The sequence below is a fragment of the Myodes glareolus genome, chromosome 21 (assembly GCF_982192425.1).
Source record: "Myodes glareolus chromosome 21, mMyoGla1.1, whole genome shotgun sequence".
Classification (NCBI taxonomy): Eukaryota; Metazoa; Chordata; class Mammalia; order Rodentia; family Cricetidae; genus Myodes; species Myodes glareolus.
The window spans coordinates 51900193-51920077 of record NC_142046.1 but is presented as its reverse complement, the minus strand read 5'-3'; the positions used below and the strand labels follow the sequence as shown (position 1 = coordinate 51920077).

The 19885-nt window shown below is 45.5% G+C and overlaps 1 protein-coding gene and 1 long non-coding RNA gene across 3 annotated transcripts in view; one reads left to right on the top strand and one right to left on the bottom strand.

Moving 5' to 3' along the window:
• Mettl8 (methyltransferase 8, tRNA N3-cytidine) overlaps nucleotides 1-12980 on the top strand; it is an 82916-nt gene extending 69936 nt beyond the window's left edge. For both annotated transcript variants that reach the window (XM_085680971.2, XM_048425756.3), the window contains 5 exons: nucleotides 1397-1460; nucleotides 5078-5217; nucleotides 10623-10729; nucleotides 11064-11129; nucleotides 11892-12980. In XM_085680971.2, coding sequence (XP_085537097.2) covers nucleotides 1397-1460; nucleotides 5078-5217; nucleotides 10623-10729; nucleotides 11064-11129; nucleotides 11892-12055 — 541 coding nt within the window. In that variant the 3' untranslated portion in view covers nucleotides 12056-12980. The remainder of the gene's footprint in view (nucleotides 1-1396; nucleotides 1461-5077; nucleotides 5218-10622; nucleotides 10730-11063; nucleotides 11130-11891) is intronic.
• A 165-nt stretch (nucleotides 12981-13145) lies between these two features.
• Nucleotides 13146-18230, bottom strand: LOC146890411 (uncharacterized). The gene is made up of 3 exons (XR_015735866.1): nucleotides 16690-18230; nucleotides 14743-16145; nucleotides 13146-14671 (listed from the first exon to the last, which is right to left on the bottom strand). It is a non-coding gene; the product is annotated as an uncharacterized LOC146890411 (long non-coding RNA).
• Between the last annotated feature and the right edge of the window lie 1655 nt (nucleotides 18231-19885).

The following is a 19885-nucleotide window of genomic DNA, read 5'->3' as shown; positions in this document are numbered from 1 at the left end:
AGGTGCCCCTATGCCCAGCAACGCATTATTTTTATAGGGGACAGATGAAAAACGAAACAGAATCAAGCACTGCAGTCTTTTGCTTTGATTTAGTGCTGGTTAACTTTTCACAGTCAAGTCCTGTCTGTTCTACTTGTTTGGACTGATCTGAAGTCGAGTGCACATCCTAGAGCTGCAGAAGAGATTAATTGTATGTGAATTACAGTGTTTATCAGCAAGTAGCCTGTGAGACTGTACTCTAAGTCTAGACTCTAAGTTCCTAGTTCTGCTTGTATTTCTTATTTACTTGGGTGTCCACCTTGCCTGAAATGTCTCTTGAATGAAATTAAGAGGCTTAGTTTATACTTCAAGCCTCCATTTACGTCCTGCCACGTGCCAGTTTGGACTTCTTAGTCCTGGCTTATGATTTCTACTCTTAAACCCTTATGCCGTGCTGGTCCTCAGCAGTACCAGCCTGTCCCTGTCAAACTTTCAAGACTCAGACACTTTGGGGTGCTGGTCCTCTCACCCCTCTAAAAGCTCCAGACATAAAGTCCCCAAGAGCCAGGGCCGCGCTTCTCTGCAGTCACTGCGCGGTGACACACCCACCTGTCTGCAGCAGCACGATACAGACTGTGTGCTGTAGGACACAGAGGACAGTTACCACGGCACAAGCCCGTGGAATCAGCAGTGTCTGCCTGCCCTCGAACAGTGCAGAGTCCAGCCATCATTTCTGGGTCTCAAATAAAGGCCAAATAGAATATGTTTAAGTTTGGAGGCCAATTAAAATTAGTCAAGATTTTCAAATGAGCAAACATTCCTCTGGAAGAGATAGAGAGTTTCTTTTATTAACGTGCTGCAAATAAACTGATTTTCATAGAAGTTAAATTCATAAAGAAGTGGCAGGTGCAGGCTCCTGAGCAGGTTTGATCGCCTTCTAAGCTCAGAGTCTCAGTGTTGAGTTAGCTAGCTTTATTCCCTACGTCATAGTCTCATACTTGGTTCATTAAATGCTTGACAATATCTTGAAAAGATATCCAAGAATTTGTGTCTTAGAGTTTGATTCCCTTTTAGAGATTGCATTTATTCCTGTGATAATGCTGTATGTGCTTCTTCCCTGCCAGAGAAATTGAGCACCTGTTTGGAAAGGTTCAAAACCAAACAAGTTGCAAATAAAGAAAGAATGAGGGGCTTGGAGAAGGCAGAGCTGGGCATGCCGGGCCTTGGGAGCAAGGAACTGGGGAGGGTGGGCTTAGAAATTCCCATGTGGGCATGAGCCTAGCCTCAGACATAGGCAGGCGCCCTTCAGCACAGGGTGGGAGTTTCAAAGTTACCCGGTAGTGGTAAGTGCTTGCCACACCTTCTCTAGTTTGAACATGTCTGACTCTGGACCTAAATGTCTTTTTCATTTGCATAGGAACATCCCAGGATCCTTCCTTTATTGCTGTGATTTTGCCGCTGAAGCGGTGGAGCTTGTAAAGGTAGGTCTTATATAGCCTTTAAAGAGAGGTGTGGGCTGACGGGGTGACTGTCAGGAGAGTGCTATCATGCAAGCAGGAAGACCTGAATTCAGATCCCAGCACCACCATTAAAAAGCCTGGGTATGGCAGCGTGAGCCTGTAATTCCAATACAGGGGGGCCAGAGACAGGAAGACCCGTGAGCTTCTGGCTAGCCAACCTAGACAATCCCTGAGCTCCAAGTTCAATGAGAGACATAAACATAAGATAAAGGGCAATTGAAAAAGATAGCAAACACTCAAACACACATACACACAAGCATGTATATACACATAAATTAAAAATAGAGAGCTGGGCGGTGGTGTAGTGGCACATACCTTTAATCCCAACATTTGGGAGGCAGAGGCAGATGAATTTCTGTGAGTTCAAGGCTAGCCTGGTCTACAGAGTGAGTTCCAGGACAGCCAAAGCTATATAGTGAGATCCTGTCTCAGAAAATAAAGCAAACCCAAAAACTAACTAAATGAATAAATAGAGACTTTTAAAAGTTCTAACTCGAGAAGCCTGAAGAGCTTGGTTTAAGAGTTAAGAATGCTGATTGGTCTTCCAAAGGGCCTGGATTCAATCCACAGCACCCATATGGGGCTCACAACTATCTCGTACTCCAGTTCCAAGGGTCTAACACCTGCTTCTCAACTCTGTGAGCATCAGGCAGGCACATGGTGCCTAAATATACACACAGGCGAAATGCCCATACACATAGGATAAATAAATACATTTAAAATGTCTAATTTGGGGCCTAGAGAGATGGCTCAGTGATTAAGAACACTTGCTGCCCTTCTAGAGGGCCCAGGTTCAATCCCCAGCTCCCACATGGTGGAGCTCACTGCCATCTGTAATGAGATCTGATGTCCTCTTTTGGCCTCTGAATGCATCAGACACAGGCATGCATGCAGGCAAAACACTTATACACATAAAAATAAATTTAAATTTTTGTTAAAAGGTATGTTGACTTCTGAGGTGGTTGATTGTTCTGAAATGTTTCTGCATCAGGTGTGTCTGTGATGATGTTTAGCTGGGCTTTTGCGCTTTTTGAAAGTTATTTCAACTGATGTCAAAGTGTATTACCTATCTAGAATGCCTGTTTTTAACCTAAAAGAGTAGAAGTTGTTTTGACTTGGAGAGGTGCCCTAGCTGAACCGATGGCTCAGTGGGTAAGAGCACACACTGCTTCTGTGGAAGAGCTGAGTTTGGTTCCCAGGGCACATTCGATGTGACTCACAGCCATCTAGACCTAGCTCCTGGGAATCAACGCCTTCTCACCTCGTGCACAAACCCACACACATATGTACAGAATTACACATAAAAATCTTTTCAAATCCAGTCCATGTACATGTTCATGAATAAGTTCAAAGGATACTGGTAATATTAGTCAAGATTTTAACAACCACCTACCCCATGTTTTAGTTAAACCTCCAAGAAGAAGCCATCACTGTTGCGTGTCTCTAACACCTTACACATATAGTCTGGCACATAGTAGGCGCTTGTTAGATTGAAATTCTTGAACTAAGAAAATCTAAGAAGCTGTGAGGAAAGCATTGGGAACCCGGGCTTCCTGAACAAATCTATGAATGATTCTTCCTTAGGATGAGGAGCCAGCGGCAGCAAGTGAAAGAAATTCTGTCACATAGAATGCAGGGAGATAGCTCTGTCAGAAGAATAACTCGCCTTGCGAGCCAAGGACCTTAGTTCAGTTCCTCAGCCTGGACGCAAAAGGCTGGGTGTGGTGACGCATGCTTGTGATCCCAGCCCTGGGCCGTCAGAGGCAGATGGAGCCCTGAATTTATGGCCAACCAGCCTAGTCTGTTAGACAATTACAGGTCAGGGAAGACCCTGTCTCCAAACTCAGGTGAACTGAACTTGAGGGAAGACAGCTGAGGTTGTTCAGTGGCCTCCATACACACGTGTCTACCTTCATTCACATGTATCACTGTACACATAAACATGTAACTACAAACAAACCACAAAAAAGTGTGCTAAACATTTAAGTAAAACTTTCAAAAGTTAACACTGACTGGACCAGGTGATAGAACGCACTTTTAATCCCAGTACTTAAGAGGCCGAGGTAGATCTCTGAGTTTGAGGCCAGCCTGGTCTACATAGTGAGTTTAGGGCAGCCAGGGCTACTCAGAGAAACCCTGACTCAAAAAAGAAAAAAATTAACTAATGCTGAAAGTTATTTTGGACAATAATAGTATTTATTACAGACATTTCTCCAAACAAAAATGCACAGAGGAGAAGGCAGATATACCAGTAATCACATTTCCCAGGATGACACGGGGTTTGATGTCTCTCCTTCTGCTGCTGGTTCCATAGACAAATCCTGTGGAGTGAGTTTCACCCTAATGCTGCCTACAGATAGCCTTACTGAACTGCCTCACACAGCATCCATTTCAGTGTGCAGGAGAGTAGATTTTAGTAGTAGAGTTGTGTGGCTGTAGCACGGGCTCTAACTGCTATTAATAATAAAAACCCAGAGTCAGATATTCGGGGTGAAAGCTGAGAGATCAGAGAAGCAGAGCAGCCAGCCACTGTCCAGACCTTTTACCTCTGCCGACTCCTCAGACTGAAGGGAAGATCCTGTCTCTACCAATCCTCAGGCTGTATGGTCAGACTGCATCCTCAGACTGCAATGAGCCCCTGTCTCCTCCCGCCTTATATTCCTCTCTCCTCCCATCCATATCACTCCTGTCTCCACCTCCCTAGTGCTGGGATTAAAGGCGCGGGATCTCAAGTGCTAGGGATCAAATCTCCTGTAGCCCTGGGTGGTCTTGAACTCACAGAGATCCACCTGCCTCTGCCTCCTGAGTGCTGGGATTAAACACCATCTGGCTTTGTTTTTGTTTTTTTAAGGCAACTTGAAATAAGTTATGAAGTACTGAACTAGGAACGAAGTTTATTCATGTTCACATAGGAAAGATGCCTGGGAGAAAAAATTTAATTGTTTATTACATTTATTTATTTTGTGGGGAGAGAACATACTTGTCAGGTGTGGCGCGCCCCTTGACCAGCAAGGAAGAACGACCACAAGTCGAGGATTCTTCTCACATCACACTTTATTGGAGCCTCTTGGTTGAAGGGAGAACTGGAAGCGAGAGAGAGCGAAGGCCAAGCGGCATCTGCTTATATAGGTTGAAGGGACTCGGGTACTGTCCTGATTGGTGAATACCAGTGTGCTGATGCCCGAAGCCTCGGGATTGGCCAGGGACAAAGGCTCAATTGTGCATGTACAAGCAAAGGGCGCTCAGCCCCACGCAGCAATACCAAAGAAGGATTTGTTTACCTCCAAGCTGCAGGACCGCCAGCGCCTTCTTGTAATGGCGATATCCGGACGGCTCCTTACAGTCAGGGGGCTCATGTGAAGATGAGGGAGCAGTTTGGGGGGGTCAGTTCTCTTTTCTACCATGTGAGTCTGTGAACAAGCACCTCTACCAACCAGGCCATCTCACTGGTCCAAGAAAGGATTAAAAAAAAAAAAAAAAACCTTTATTTTCAAAAAGATAGAAAAGATAAGGAAAAAACAAAAGAAAACACTCTGGAGGTCTGCTAACTCCTGCCTTTTGCTCCTCCGCCATGACAGTCGCATGCGTCCTACAGTGAGGCCCACTGTTGTGCCTTTCTCCATGACGTGTGCGATGACGGCTTGGCCTACCCTTTTCCGGACGGGACCCTGGATGTCATTCTCCTCGTCTTTGTGCTCTCTTCTCTTCACCCTGACAGGTAAGGGAGACGGAAGGGCAAAGCTGGTGTGGAGAGCAAACATGACAATCCCCGAATTTATTATCTAGTGAACTCCGTTATGTTTAACATGCAGCCTTTTAAATGCAGCTTCTCCTGCCTTTACACTTTTAAGAAGGGAACTGGTCAAATCCTTCATTAGCGAGCGTTCTGTCGCTGTCGGGATGAAGTGAGCGTGTTCTGGCGAGACACATACCTATTAAAAGTGACAGCACCTCAAGGAAATTACAGGTGCGGAGCAGCCTGATGGACTCCCAGGAGGGAGACTGTACGGGAGATCAGAAACAAACATCTTTGCCGTAGCATCTTCTCAAGTGTTTGGGGAGAGGTGGGCTGCAGTCTGTGTGGTTCCACACAGGTCCATTGAGGGGTTTTCTGACTTGCAGTGTAAGAAGTCTGCTGAGGAATCACGGCTCTGGTGATCTGACAGAGTGTGCTGCTTGGACCTGTAGGGTCTAAGGTGGAGCAAGAGCCATGATTCATGTGTATGGGCATGTGTTTGTGTGTGTGTGTCTGTTACCTTGTGATCTTGTGCATGTCGACATGTGCTCTTCTACTGAGTGTCCCCGATCCCCTGAGTATGACTTAGGTTCTTATGTATATATGACTTAGCTTTTCGTTTTTGGCTTAGCCTGTGCTGACCTTGAACTCTACCCAGCTCAGGCTGACCTCAAACTCCTAGTGACCCTCCTGCCTCAACTTCCCCATTGCTGAGATTTACAGGCCTGTACCGCCATGCCCACCCACAGGACTTGTACTTTTATGAGATTTCACAGCCCCCGAAAAGAGGGCACAGATCTGCATCAGATTCCTTTTGCATGATAGTGTAATCCCTTCCCGCAGAAACGTGAGTCCTACCTGCTAAGCTGCTAGGCCCCTTGCTGGCTTTTCAGTTCCCATTTGTAGATGAGCATTTTATTACTTAGTGAGGGAAAATTTGATTCCCAAATCAATCAGAAAGGAAGTTATATTTATAGCTGATGCATAGATTAGGCTCCACTAAACCACGTTCCCCTCGAGTTCCACGGTGTCTTTCCTGAAATGTGCTCATCTGTTGGCCCGAGTGCCTGCGCTAGGGTTGCTTCTGTGTAGGAGTCATTAGAAGGATGGTGTAGGTGATAAAGAGCCAGATTTCTTATGGGTACTTAAAACAGGAAATGCCTAGATTCTAAATAAGACTGTAGAAAGACTATTTGAGATTTGTTCTGATAATGTATTTTATCATGGTTTGAATTGAATATTAATAAGAAGGAGAAATAGATATCTTAGGATGATTACCTTTATAATAGAGCATTCACTCTGTTTATTATAAAATAAATTCAAATGTATCATGTCAGCACAACTTTTTTTGTCTATATGAAAATGATCTAAAAATAAGGTAGAGTGATCTAGGTGTAGTGGTGTACGCCTGTGGGCCCAGCTACTCGGGTGATTAAGGCGCAAGGCACTGAAGCCCCGGGTGTTTGAGACCAACTTGGACAACACAAAGAAACAGCACCTTCAAGCATTTTAACTAAGTAATAGTAAGGTGAGCCAATAGAAGAGAGGCAATAAAAATAAAGAGATAGTTCAGCAATGTCGTTAGGGTCACTGAGGACTGTAATTGTGAATGTGCATCCAAGAGCATTCTAGAAGAGCAACTCATTGGCAGCAGAAACAAAGAAATGGCAGTAATTCAGCTAGATCCTGAGTCCGAGGATGGCAGCTTAGATGGAAGTAACTCATAAGAGACTACAGAAGAGAGCTGTCTTTCTGTCACTGAAATAAGAGAAAACCTAAGAGACTTCCTGTACATAAAAGCAGAGCGGGGAGTCCGCACACTGGGGAGTTTTTGTTGTTTGTCTGTTTTTATCTCTTTTCCTCTCTTTTCTCTGTCCAGGGCCAGGTAAGAATAGCAATCAACTGAAGTACACAAAATAAAGAAAGGATTGGGCATCCCAGCACATGGAGAGGCAGGTGGAGCTCTGTGAGTTCTAGGCCAGTCCAGGATAGTGAGACCTTGTCTCAAAAAAAAAAAAAAAAAAAAAGGAAGGAAGTGGGGCCGTGATGATTAATATCAATTGTAAACTTGACAGAATCTAGTCGCCCAGGAGGGGGTGTTAGCTGTCCCAGCTTTCATGAGGTGGAGGTAAAAAGATCAGGAGTTTAAGTGAGTTTGAGGTCATCCTGGAGTATGTGAGACTTTGCCTCAAAGGAAGAAAACTAAGAAGAAAAGAGCTAATGACCATTTATGCTCCAGAATGCAGTATTTTGCAACTCTGCTTCAAAAAGAACCAAAAACCCAAGAGCCAAATGTAGCTCTGTCGGGAAAATGCCTAGCATGCAGGAGACCCTGGTTTGATCTGCAGCACCATATAAATCGTATGTGGTTACATGGAGTGGCCCGTCTTACCGTGGGAGGGGCCATGCCCTGGCCAGTGGATTCCGGACTATGTAAGACCGAGAGAGCAAGCTGATCACTGGCGTGCTTCATGGTTCTCTGCTTTCTGACTGGACTGGGTGTGACCAAGCGTGTCAAGCTCCTGACTCCTTGATTTCCTCATGGTAGTCTGTAACCTGAACTGTGAACCAGAATAAACCCTCTCCCTCTGAAGTTGCTCCTGTCAAAGTGTGTTATCACAGCACCAGGGGAAGCAGCCAAGACAGGCTTTGTCCCGTTCCTCTTCTCTGCTGCACCCACAGTGTGGTCCCACCGTGGTCCCCAGGAGCCTGAGAGGGCATGCAGTGTCAGGAGAGCAGCCCCCACTCCTGCCCTCTGCACAGACACCCATGTTAGGTGAGGCTTTACACGGTGGCTGCAGAGTCAGGCACATCATTTGTTTTCCCTACATTTTTATGTCATTCTTTTTTTACTAATAATTCTAGATATTTTCCTCTGTACATAATACATTTACCTTGAAATTATATTTTTTTAAGATTTAGATTTTTTATTATTGTCAGAGAGAGCAAGGATGTGAGCACAGCATGAGAATGACCTGAGATGAAAGAGAAAATCATTTTCCCTTCATGTATTTATGCTTGGTATTTATACCACAGAGCTTGGTAGCGTGGACATTAGTACCACGAATACCTCAGCATATATTCCAGTTTTTAAAAAGAGCTTTTCACCTAAACATGCGATCTCTTTCTGCCACATTTCTCCCTGTTCAGACTTAATTTTATAACAGCTTTTATTTTCTGCCTTTCTGCTTTTTCTTTCTTTCCATTTTTTTAAATCTTATTTTGTTTTGGTTTACATTTTGTTTTTCAAGATAGGGTTTCTCTGTATAGCCCTGGCTGTCCTGGAACATGCTCTGACCTGGCTGGCCTTGAACTCACAGAGACCCACCTGCCACTGGCTCCTAAATGCTGGGATTAAAGGCGTGTGCCACCACCCCCTGGCTGCTTTCTTTATAATATGGTAGAAGCTGGATTTCACCCACTATTCCACTAAATGTAGTTTTATAAGATTTTTAAATTACGTATATGTGCCTGTGTGTGTGTGTGTCTGTCTGTCTGTCTGTCTGTCTGTGTGTGGTCTTGTGTGCTCCACAGCATGTATGTATTGTCAGTTCTCCCCTTTTATACTTACATGGGTCCGAGGGATCCAACTCAAGTTGCCAGCATTTGTGGCAAATGCTTTTACCAGCTGAACTGTCATGGCAGCCATGAATGTTGTTTAAATGAAAGGAATTTATAAATTATCGGAACTAGCCTCATCTTTTCAAAATAAAAAAAAGCCTCAGCAACTTTAATTGGCTTAGCTAAAGCAAAGGCACTTCTTGGTGTGGTGGCCTACATTTGCAACACTAGTGTTCAGGAGGCTGAGGCAGAAGGACCAATGCAAGTTCGAGGCCAGCCTGGGCTACATAATGAGTCCCAGACCACTTTGGGCCACAGTGTAAGACCCTGTCTTAAAAGCTAAAATCAAATAAACAAACAGAAAAGGGATAACAAAGGCTTGCGCTGTAGGCCGCCATTTCCCTTCCCCACCTCAGCAAGCAGTGACTAAAAGTTCTGTACCCCGACTGTCGTTCCCTATGGGCTCCATGAGGCCTCTCCAGTGGAGCTCTGTGGGTAGCTAATGCCTGCCACTCAGCATCAGCAGAATAAAACATAGACCACAAACACAGAACCCAAAAGCTACATCAAGGTGTAGTTTGAGTCATATTTGATCGCACGCTGCAGAAGCAGGACGAGGAATTACCAAGAATTAAAGCAGAGCCTCCCGGTACTGAGCTGGGAATTGGGATGTGAGTACAGTCGTAATAGGCCAAGAAGGACTGAGGACCCCAGTTCCGATTCCCAGAACCCAGCTGAAAACCCCAGACAGCCACGGATGTGCCTATAATCCTGGCATTGAGGAGGCAGAGACCCGAGAGCAAGGTGGCTGTGAGGTGAGAGACCCTGCAGGATGTCAGCTGTGGGCTTGTACACATATGTGGACATGTGTGTGCGTGTTCGTGTATTTACATACCATATATGCACACACGGAAAAGAGGGAGGGAGGGAGGGAAGGAAGGCCATCCAGGAGATGAATTAACATGGAGGAAAGCTGTGTAAGTTTGGGGTGGCTCTGGCATATTGCTTTATTTTGCAGAAAATGAACCTGTGTCTCCTACTGTATTTAATAGCAGAAACCTAAGTGGACGGGTGGGTGAGTTGTCTGTTCAGTTTGTTTGAGACAGGGTCTCACAATGTGACTGAGGCCTTGGCTGGTCTGGAAGCCATGGTCCTCCTGCTGTAGCCCCAGAGTCTGGGGTCACAGGTTTGTGGTTTGCCGTTCACAGGATGTCAAGCTCTTAAGCTCCCAGCTGAGTTCAGCGATGTGGGAGGTCCTTCTGTATATGTGTTGCTTTTATTGGTTAGTGAATAAAGCTGCTTTGGCCTGTGCAGAACAGAATATAGCCAGTCTGGAAGAGATACATAGAGAGAGTAGGCAGAGTCAGAGAGACGCCATGTAGCTGCTAAAGAAGCAAGAGGAAACAAACCTGAGCCTCATGGTAAAATACAAATAATAAAAATAGGTTAATTTAAGATATAAGGGCTAGCTAGAAATACACTTGAGCCATTGACCAAACAGTGTTATAATTAATATAGTTTCTGTATGATTATTCAGGTGTGGGAGGCTGGAAACGAACGAGCAGTCTCCGCTTACAATTTAGCTCTTGAAACACTAGACTTCTGAATTCAGTTCCTTTGAATACTTTTTTTTTTCCGGGTTTGTTTTTGTTTTGTTTTGTTTTTTGGGTTTTTGTTTGTTTATTTTTGTGGTTTGTTTTCTTTTGTTTTTCTGTTACATGTATGATTTCTTTGGCCTACTGAGATCTTCTTATTCTGTTTCCAGAAAGGTTGACCCTAGCGTATAAAAACATTTCCATAGAGGTTGTCTTACTTTGTTTTCCAAGGATGCAAGCTGTTGTTGACCGACTGTCCAAGCTGCTGAAGCCTGGGGGAATGCTATTATTTCGGGATCTTGGAAGATATGATAATGCTCAGCTTCGTTTTAAAAAAGGTAATAGGAGCTGGTGGGGTGGCTCAGTGGTTCAGTGCTCTTGAGGAAGATGGGAGTTTGGTTACCAGCACCCACACCAGGCAGCTCACCTATAACTGCAGCTCCAGGGGATCCAGCCCCCTCTTCTGATGCTCTTACGCAACCACACACATGTGCGTATACCTATACACAGGCACATACTTACATAAATAAAAATAAACTCTTAAAAGGTAATAGTATACTCAGTTCTAAGTTATTTTAATATGTTTTGAGAATATAAAAATATTCATGTTAAATTATTTTGGTTCATCTTGTTTTTTAAGGAACTATCAAATTTTTCTTTCTTTTTTTTTAGGGCGTTGTTTATCTGAAAATTTTTATGTCCGAGGAGATGGCACCAGAGCCTATTTCTTTACAAAAGGTATGCGGTATGCTGCTCTATCACCCGTAAATGAAGAGCTGTGGAACTCTCCTCAGATAATCGCTTGCAGGGAGATCCTCAGATGCTGTGAACACGAGGCCTCAGCGGCGGCACCGGCCGTCTTCATGCCCTGGTGCTCACAATGGTTCCACAGAAAAGCGTGCAGATAGCTTCTGCCTCCTAATCTTCTTCCAGCTTAAATCCCTTCTAAAGGGCCGCTTACTTCACTCTTATGCTAGAGTGCAGGTGCAGGGTGCAGTTTGGGGATATTGTTAGCCTGGATATGGAAAGAATTGATACTCTGCCCCAGCCATGGGAGAGAATTGGACTTTTCTAAGTCTAAAGAAAATTAGTTCTCACTAGTCAATTTCTTGACTTAAACAAGTACTTCTGACAGCACCAAGTGGATCCTGCATCCAAGGGTTTCCCCAAACTTAAAGAACCTTGCATAATATGTAATTTTGGGTTGGAAAACAAAAGGCTCATGAAGGAGACACGTTTCAAAATATTGAAAGCTCTAGCCATAGCTCAACTCACGATAATCTCCTGATCCTGCTGGCCCTGTAAACCTGTTCATACTTGCAATATATGGGGGACATCAGAGAGCCCCACTTGGTTTTGTGGGTTTCCTTCACCCAGCTGTATAGTGCTTCTTGGTATAAACACAACTCGGATGAACAATCTCCATGGTGTCTTACTGGTCCTTGCCTCCCCTCTCCCCTGTCCCGTGTCAGATCTTTGACAGCTCCTTTTGTCTCCAAGGGGAAATCCACCGCATGTTCTGCGAGGCTGGATTACATGAAAAGCAAAATCTGGTTGATCATCGCTTGCAAGTTAACAGGAAAAAGCAGGTGACGATGCACCGAGTGTGGGTCCAAGGAAAGTTCCAGAAGCCATTGCCCTGGACTCAGAAGAGCCGAAGTTAGCATGTTCACCCTTTCTTGTGACTGAACTGAGTGTCATGGTAAGGTATGAAACCAGGACAAGATGCTGGCTTCTTTGCAGAGCCAATGAGAAGAGCGTCGGTGGCCTGCTGCTGCTGTCGGAGCTCTGAGGACATTCTGAGTGCCCAGAAGGGACCTGAAGGATGTCCTGTCCTTGTTTCAGAACTTGAAATGCATGTTTGTTTCATCTAGCCACGCTCCCTTGAATTTTATGACTTTGACTTAAATTACTGATATAAGGCATATAGTTTTGGGAAATGTAACCTGTCCATTTTTTTAGAAGTGGAAGAAATTGTCTTCTTTATTATCGGGTGTGGTAAAGCATTCCCAAACAGTCGAACCCCTCTACTGTCAGTCAGCAGCAGGGGAGCAGTGCGCCTTTTTAGGGAACTTGCAAGCCCAGGATGAAGGTTTATTGTTTTTTGTTTTGTTTGAATATATTTTCTCCAACCCCCCTTTTTTAACCCTCTCCCCATACTAGTGTCTAAGATACAATTTTGGTTTCTCTTCCTTTCCAAAGATGGGGAAGCATGGCCTTTGTCAAGTCACTTTCGGGCTCTTCTTAGATGTGCAGATCGCTGAGACACATGTCAGTTTTCATGCCAGCTCTGCACAGTCTAGCCTTGCCTGGGAAGAGTCTCCAGACTGTCAGTTGTCTGGGAGTTTGTCTTGATTACGTCACCTGATGTGAGCAGAGCTGCCTATGGCAGGCGGTACCATTCCCTGGGCTGGGACCCTGGACCGAGTAAGAGTGGAAGCAATGAACTGAGCCCTGGCACACCTGGGCTCGTTCGCTCTGCTCTTCACTGTGGATGTGACCAGCAGCTTCCCGTTCCTGACTGCCCTGTTGTAACCAGCTGGACTCTGATCTGAATTTGTGAGCTAAAATAAACCCATTCTTCCCTAAGCTGCTTTTGTTGGAGTATTTTATTTAATTTTTTTTATAGGTGTGGGTTTTACCTGAATGTCTGTCTGTGCACATGTGCACGCCCAGTGCCTGCAGAGGCCGTCAGTATCTCTGCCTGCAGAGGGTGTGTGTTGTGGAATAATCTTTTTGTACACTGTGAAAATGTGTCATTCTGATTGGTTTAATACAAAACTGAGTGGTCAATAGCTAGGCAGGATTTTCAGACACACAGGATGCTGGGAAGAAGAAGGAGGGAGTCACCAGACAGACAAAGAGGAAGCAGGGTGGGCAGCACAGAGTAAAAGTAACCAAGCCACATAAAAGAACATAAATTTGAAGATATGGGTTGATTTAAGTTATAAGAACTAGTTAGGAACAAACCTAAGCTAAGGCCACACTTTCATAATTCACAATAAGTCTCTGTGTTGTGAGCTCATTGTCAGAATTGAGAAAAACTCACTGCAGGCTTTGGATCCTGCACCTGGAGGTGTAGGTGGCTGTGAGCCTGTTGTACACAGACTTCCCTGGGAAGAGGCAGTACACACTCGTCTCCTCACCCCAGGTGGGGAACCTATGACAGAATACAGTATGGAGACCACCAGAGTCCACTTTAGTGAACTAATGAGTGTTATTGGGGTCACTTATAGAAATATGGGTGAGAGGTTGCTTACCTGACTCAAGGACAGCTGCTCACCAAAACCTACCGAGCATGGGTGGCAGCTCACAGAAGCTGGACCTGAAGCACCCTGCAGGCTGCTCGGCAGATGGAGAGTGTCCTTTCCAGGTGCCTCAGTTGATCGGAACCTCTGCCGGGCAGCTCCGCTGGTCTCTGCTTCTTTGAACCTTGGCCCGTCTTTACTGTTTACTCTGGGAGGGAAGGGCCTAGCAAATCCAGTCAGCTTTAGCTGAAGCTATTTTGAGTTGTCTACTTTTTGTCTTAACTCCTAGATAGAAAATGATTCAATCTAGAAGGAAACTACTACCTGCCAGAGCTGTTACGTGAGCACTGGGAACCTTCTGGAAGAGCAGCCAGTGATCTTAAACCCTAAGCCATCTCTCTAGGCCCACTGCCAGGGTATTTTATCACAGAATCTAACATATACATTCAAGAAAATCTTCCTAACAATTAGAAATGTATTTGTTCCCTTGCTTCAGAAAGAAAATATGCTGGCTTGCTAATTCCCCTTGTAAAAATAGAGTTCCTAGAACAAGTCTTTCATTATGCAGTGCTTGCTGAATATATACACGACGTATTATCAAACTTTGGGGTCACAACTTGTGCCCCAAGTCAGAACTGGTTACCCATCTTCAATAAGTTAATTAAAAGAGCAGGTAAAGCAGAAAAAGGAGACTTATTCAGTGTGGACACATTGGGAAGAAGGACAGAGAAATCCAGGAGACCTCCCCAAGTCTACTCTTTGGGGTTCTGAAGTGAGATCACAGTTTAAATCGAGAGCCGAGGGCATGCTGTCAAAGCAGCGGTGTGCAGGCTGGTCTCCTCCACGCTCAGGGCTGGTCTCCACGCTCAGGGCTGGCCTCCACGCTCAGGGCTGGCCTCCACGCTCAGGGTTGGCCTCCACGCTCAGGGCTGGCCTCCACGCTCAGGGCTGGCCTCCACGCTCAGGGCTGGCCTCCACGCTCAGAGCTGGCCTCCACAAACTCTGGTCCAAGCAACGAGCAGGTGAGCTTGCCTGGAGGAAAGGCACAGTTCTGAAACAAGTGGTCTGGAAAAATCCAGGTCCAAAGGTTTTTCTTTACTTACTTGTTTGCTTATGTGAAACACTGTCACTCGTAGCCCAGGCTAGCCTCAACACAGGGCATGATCCCGCTGCCCTGTTCTCCAGGGTTCTCGGATTTCCAGATGTGAAACTTTTCAAATCACTTAGAAGTTGGTTTCCCAGAAGAATGTAATGAGTCCGTTGGGGATTGTGGGTTTGTCACCCGATAGACATGAGGATTTTCCAAAGATGCGCTTGTGTCTCTCAGTCTGTCAGGCTGTTGAAACAGTGACCCTCAAAGAAGTGGCACTTGCCCCAGGAATCTGATGCTGGAGGAAGGAAAGGGCACCAAACGGAGGTCAGGGGGCACGGCAATTTGTCTACCAGGAAGAGATCAGATTCCACAGTTCTAACACCTCAGCTCACCACCACCCTACAGCACAAGACTAAAGTCCTCACAAGGGTGTGTCAGCACCTGGCAGGCCCACACCTTGATGAGACTGCTTAGACATGCCTGTCCTTGGCCCTCTATATAAACTTCAGTCTCATTCTGGAAGATTTAGACCAACTTGGGGGATTCTTAGTGTCTCTGTCCCTCTTCCAATATGGCCACATTGAGTAAATCTTTTTCTGGTTTCTACCTTAATTTGGCTTTTTTTTTTTTTTTGAGACAGGGTCATACTCTATAGCACTGGCTGACCTAGAACTTGCTCTGTAAACCAGGCTTTCCTCAAACTCACAGAGATATACCTACCTCTGCCTCCCTAGAGATGAGATTAAAGGCATGCGCCACCACACCCAGCAGCAAGTTTGGTTCTCTTAATTGACTTATTGAGGACAGATGGCCAAACCTGATTTGGGGCACAAATTGTAATCCCAAGTTTGATAACAGGTTGACCCCTTAGTACACTGTGGCAGAATAGCTTAATTGATGGTATCCCCAGAACACATGGGGTCAGACAAAGTGTCTCAAGTAACCAGCTTCAAACAAAGCATTCAGAAATCATCGCAATACACAGTGTAGGTGGCAACAGTCACCCTTCTAAGGAGAAAGAAGCTGTGGGGAAAAGAGGGGAGAAATCAAGCTTCTGGGAGGAAGTGGGCCTTGGACTCAACCTTGACTCTGTTCTCCAAGTGTTCAAATCCAATCAGTCTGTATAGGACATTGGTGAGGGATGGTGCGGAGCTGGGGCAGGTTAGCTTGTGAACAGACTAGAGGATGTGACCTGTAATCTCGGGACTGGAGCCATCCAAGTTGGTTGGTTCCCTTCTGTTTCGTTCCTGCCATGATGGTTTACAAACATGTTTAGAGAGATTTGTTGAAGACTTGCCTATGGCATCTAAAGTGGAGTGAGGTCAGTGATCAGTGGGGAGGAAAACCACAATCTGATTCGGGAATGAAGTCGTCTTTGGTGGTAGGTCCTCAGAAGGGCAGTCGTCAAGGTTTCTGTTTAAATATGCACACATCAATAAATGGAGGAGTCAGAATTCACCCAAGACTCTTAACTCACTTGTATTTCATAATTAAAGTCTACATGTAAAAGCCAAAACCGTCATGAAAGTATTATCTTCAACAGGGCAGTTAAGATAAGTCAATGTTGCTATGGGAACCCCCAACAGATCTTCTCATGTCTCCATTTAAAAACCATGGCCCAAGGTGGTTTTTAAAAACAACAGAAGGTAAAATTATTCGCACATTCTCACACATGTAAATTGTACTGTCTCTCTCGGTTCTAAATAGCAGATTCAAGCCAGCCTCTTGACTGGCTCAGTAAAATCCAACTTCGTATCTCTCTATAATATATTACAGCATGTGAGTTAACCTTTAAAAGCTTCAAAAATACATCAACCAAATTTGGACTCTGAGACACAAACTGGGCTTTTTTGGGCTCCCTCCAGCATAGATCTCCTAATCTCTGAACATCCTCACAGCAGCCCCACCCCCACCCGTCTTCTGCTTGCCTGATGGGTCCTTTTCCCACTTAGCCTACCTGCAGCAGCCTCCTTTTTCAGGTTTGCTGCCAGACAGAAATGTAGATTTAAGCAGAGAAAGCAAAGGGAAGGGCCTGTTTGGAGTTTTGCCTGTAGATACCGAGAAATCATGAGGTGTCACAAGTGTATCTGTTTGGGTATTAGCTTAAAATAGCTGATAACTGTGTAGGATCCTAATTCCCCTACATCCATAAAGTTAGGACCACGGTTAGCGGAGGCCGAGATTTAAAAGTCCATTTCGAAGGGAGCTGCGTTTCAGAGAGTCCATTTTCCCCCTAGCAGAAAAAAAGTATGTTCCTTCGCCTTCTTGCACGAAGGAAACAATGAAACGGATTAAAAGTGCACGCTCTATTTTCTCCGGTTCCGAAAGTCACTTTGGAGCACTGTCCACCTGGGAACATCGTCCCGCGAGGATCTGTTTGGGAAGGTGGTGGGAAGTTGAGGTAGGGGTTTCTGTTGTTACAGGTTTCCCATTCTCCACTCAGTCGTCCCTGACCTCTGCTAACTACTTGCTTGGGTTCCAGCCCATGAGCATATCTTGATTCCTGCCATTAAGTACTGGTAAATCATGGCTTCACTCCAGTTGGTGCGTGAAAATTCACCCATATGCAAATGACTGCCTTCCTGGGGACAAAACCCACAGTCATCTGATCCCGACGGTTTCTCTCCCGGAGCTGCTTTACTCTGCGGCTCCGGTTTTCTCGCCCAGGAAGATCTAAAGCGGGACTAGATCAGCCTTGTTAGCTAATTGGTCTTGAGGTTTCTCATGCTCCTCACAAGGGCAGAAGACTTCACATTTGCATCGCTAATAAACCTCTTTCAAAGCCTCTCCTCCTCCTCCTCCTCCTCCCGCCTCCAGCTAGTCACCAGGAGACTACACGTTGGCAGGGGGTACTTTCCCCAGCTTGTGGAAGCAGGCTGTAGGTTCGTGAGCACCGACTGCGCGAGGTATTGTTATGAATAACATCGTTTACAGTCTACCAGACAGCGCGCGCAGCACTCCACAGATACTTTTTCAGTGGTTTTTGAGACGTTGCGAGAGAAAGACAGTACGGTGCCGTGGAAAAAGTATTGCCCGGGGTCTCTCAGGGAAGCATAGGTTCAGGTCCTAGTAAACCACTTCGCTACTCTTCATTCAGCCCTGAGTGCTGATTGTGTATACAGTAGGTACTTATTTGGTTCCCACGAGCCTACAAATTAGCTGTTATCGGGACCATTTAGCAGATGAGACCGGGGCTCGGAAATGCTAGATGACTTGCCCAGGATACTAGAACTGGAATTGCCTGACACCAAAAACCTCGTTCGTGGGCTCACGGAATGCTGGGAAAGACGCTGGAGAGGAGAGCTTCTGAATCCGCGGCAGAGCTGGTGGGAGTTTGGCTCGGGCGACCCTCAAGGTTCCTGCTCATTGGAGATTCAGTCGTTCTGGGAAATAAGTAGGTCGCACTTGTCCTCAGTTATAAAATGGAAAGGAAGGGAGGGAAATGACCCGTGAGGAATGACAAAGCAAAAGGGCCCCAATCGGTTCTCTTCAGCTGAGTCTGCCCAGCTCCGCTCTCCCCCTCCCCCCCAGGCTCGGCCTTGCACTTGGCAGCCCTCCTGGCAGAGAGCACACATCGCTTGCATACTCCTCAGTTTAAGTTCAAAGAAACAAAAAATAAAGAAATAAATAAATAAAAATTCCATGCTTCAAGGAAGGGGAAAGGCCCTGAGAACATCTTCAGAGGGATTTGCCTGTGCTGGAACCTAAAATCTGTGAAATCAGGAGGTGTCAGAAATAAAACATGCGTGAAACATCTTTATTTAAAACATTGTATGTACATGAATGCAACATTATTGCCAATTCAAACATGAAATGTGTATCCTTTCTTGGAATATGGTTTGGGATTTGAAAGGCACAAAGGTATCCTGCAAGCTGGCTTTGGTGTGGTTCTAGCTATAAATAGAAGTAAAATAAAATAGCGCTTGCATCTTCATTTTTAATGAATCTGTATTGTGGCCTCAGAGTATAGCGGAGAGCAGATGCCAAAATCTGCCTTTCATTTCCATATGCCTTAAATGACAGGGAAGAGGTGTTGAAGACGAAATTACTTTTTCCTATGGGTATGAATCAGCAACATGCAGCAACAAGCAAGTAATAATAGTTCTGCAGGTGAGAGGCTGCAGAGGGCAAGAAAAATAGCATCAGCCGGAAAAGGCACAAGTGCACCTGCGAGGGGGATGCAGGAGGCCACAGAGCGCAGCTCCCCCGCAAAGGTCTCAAGCACCGTGACCCGGACTCTGGCAAAGCAGATTGGCATGAGATGGATAGAGCACATTAAAACCTCCAGATGGTCAAAGACAGCCCACCCTCAGCTGCTGCTGGAGCTGTCAGAGACTTGGCCAAGAGCTTAAAACAACAGTCTTAGTTCCCTGTTGCCTGTGGTTTCACAACCACTTAACCTTTAGTAAGGAACAGCTAGAGCGGTGATTCTCAACCTGTGGGTCGCAACCCCTTGTGAGTTGGGGCGGGGGCGGGGAGGAGGCCTTGGAGATGAGTAACCTTTTTCACAGAGATTGCCTAAGACCATCCGAAAACACAGTTATTTACATTGCAATTCATAATAGCAAAGTTACAGTTATGAAGTAGCCACAAAAATAATTTTATGGTGGGGGGGGTCACCACACTACGAGGAACTGTATTAAAGGGGTGCAGTGTCAGGAAGGTTGAGAACCACTGAGCTAGAGGCACATGAGCATTATATGAAGAGGTGGGGAATCCACACAGGACCCAAAGTTGTCACAGGGTCCAAATAGCTGTGAATTTGGCATCTCAGTGTTCTGTGCCTTAACTCTGATTTTCTCTAGTAGGCAGCTAGTAAGTAGAGCAAGAACCCCCATGTAGGGTGGAGGGGTGCTTTGCTCTTAGGTGTTACAGAGCAAACAAGCCTTTGATCGCCTCCCAACAAGCCCCAGTGTCGGTCTCTTCTACTTGGACTGATGAGACTCGCATCAGGAAAATGTGATTTGTGTTATAAAAACGCCTAAGTGCTGGGCAGTGGTGGCGCATGCCTTTGATCCCAGAACTCGGGAGGCAGAGGCCGGCAGATCTCTGTGAGTTCAAGGCCAGCCTGGTAGACAGAGCAAGTTCTAGGACAGCCAGAACTACACATAGAAACTCTGTCTCGAAAAACAAAAACAAAAAAACAAACAAAA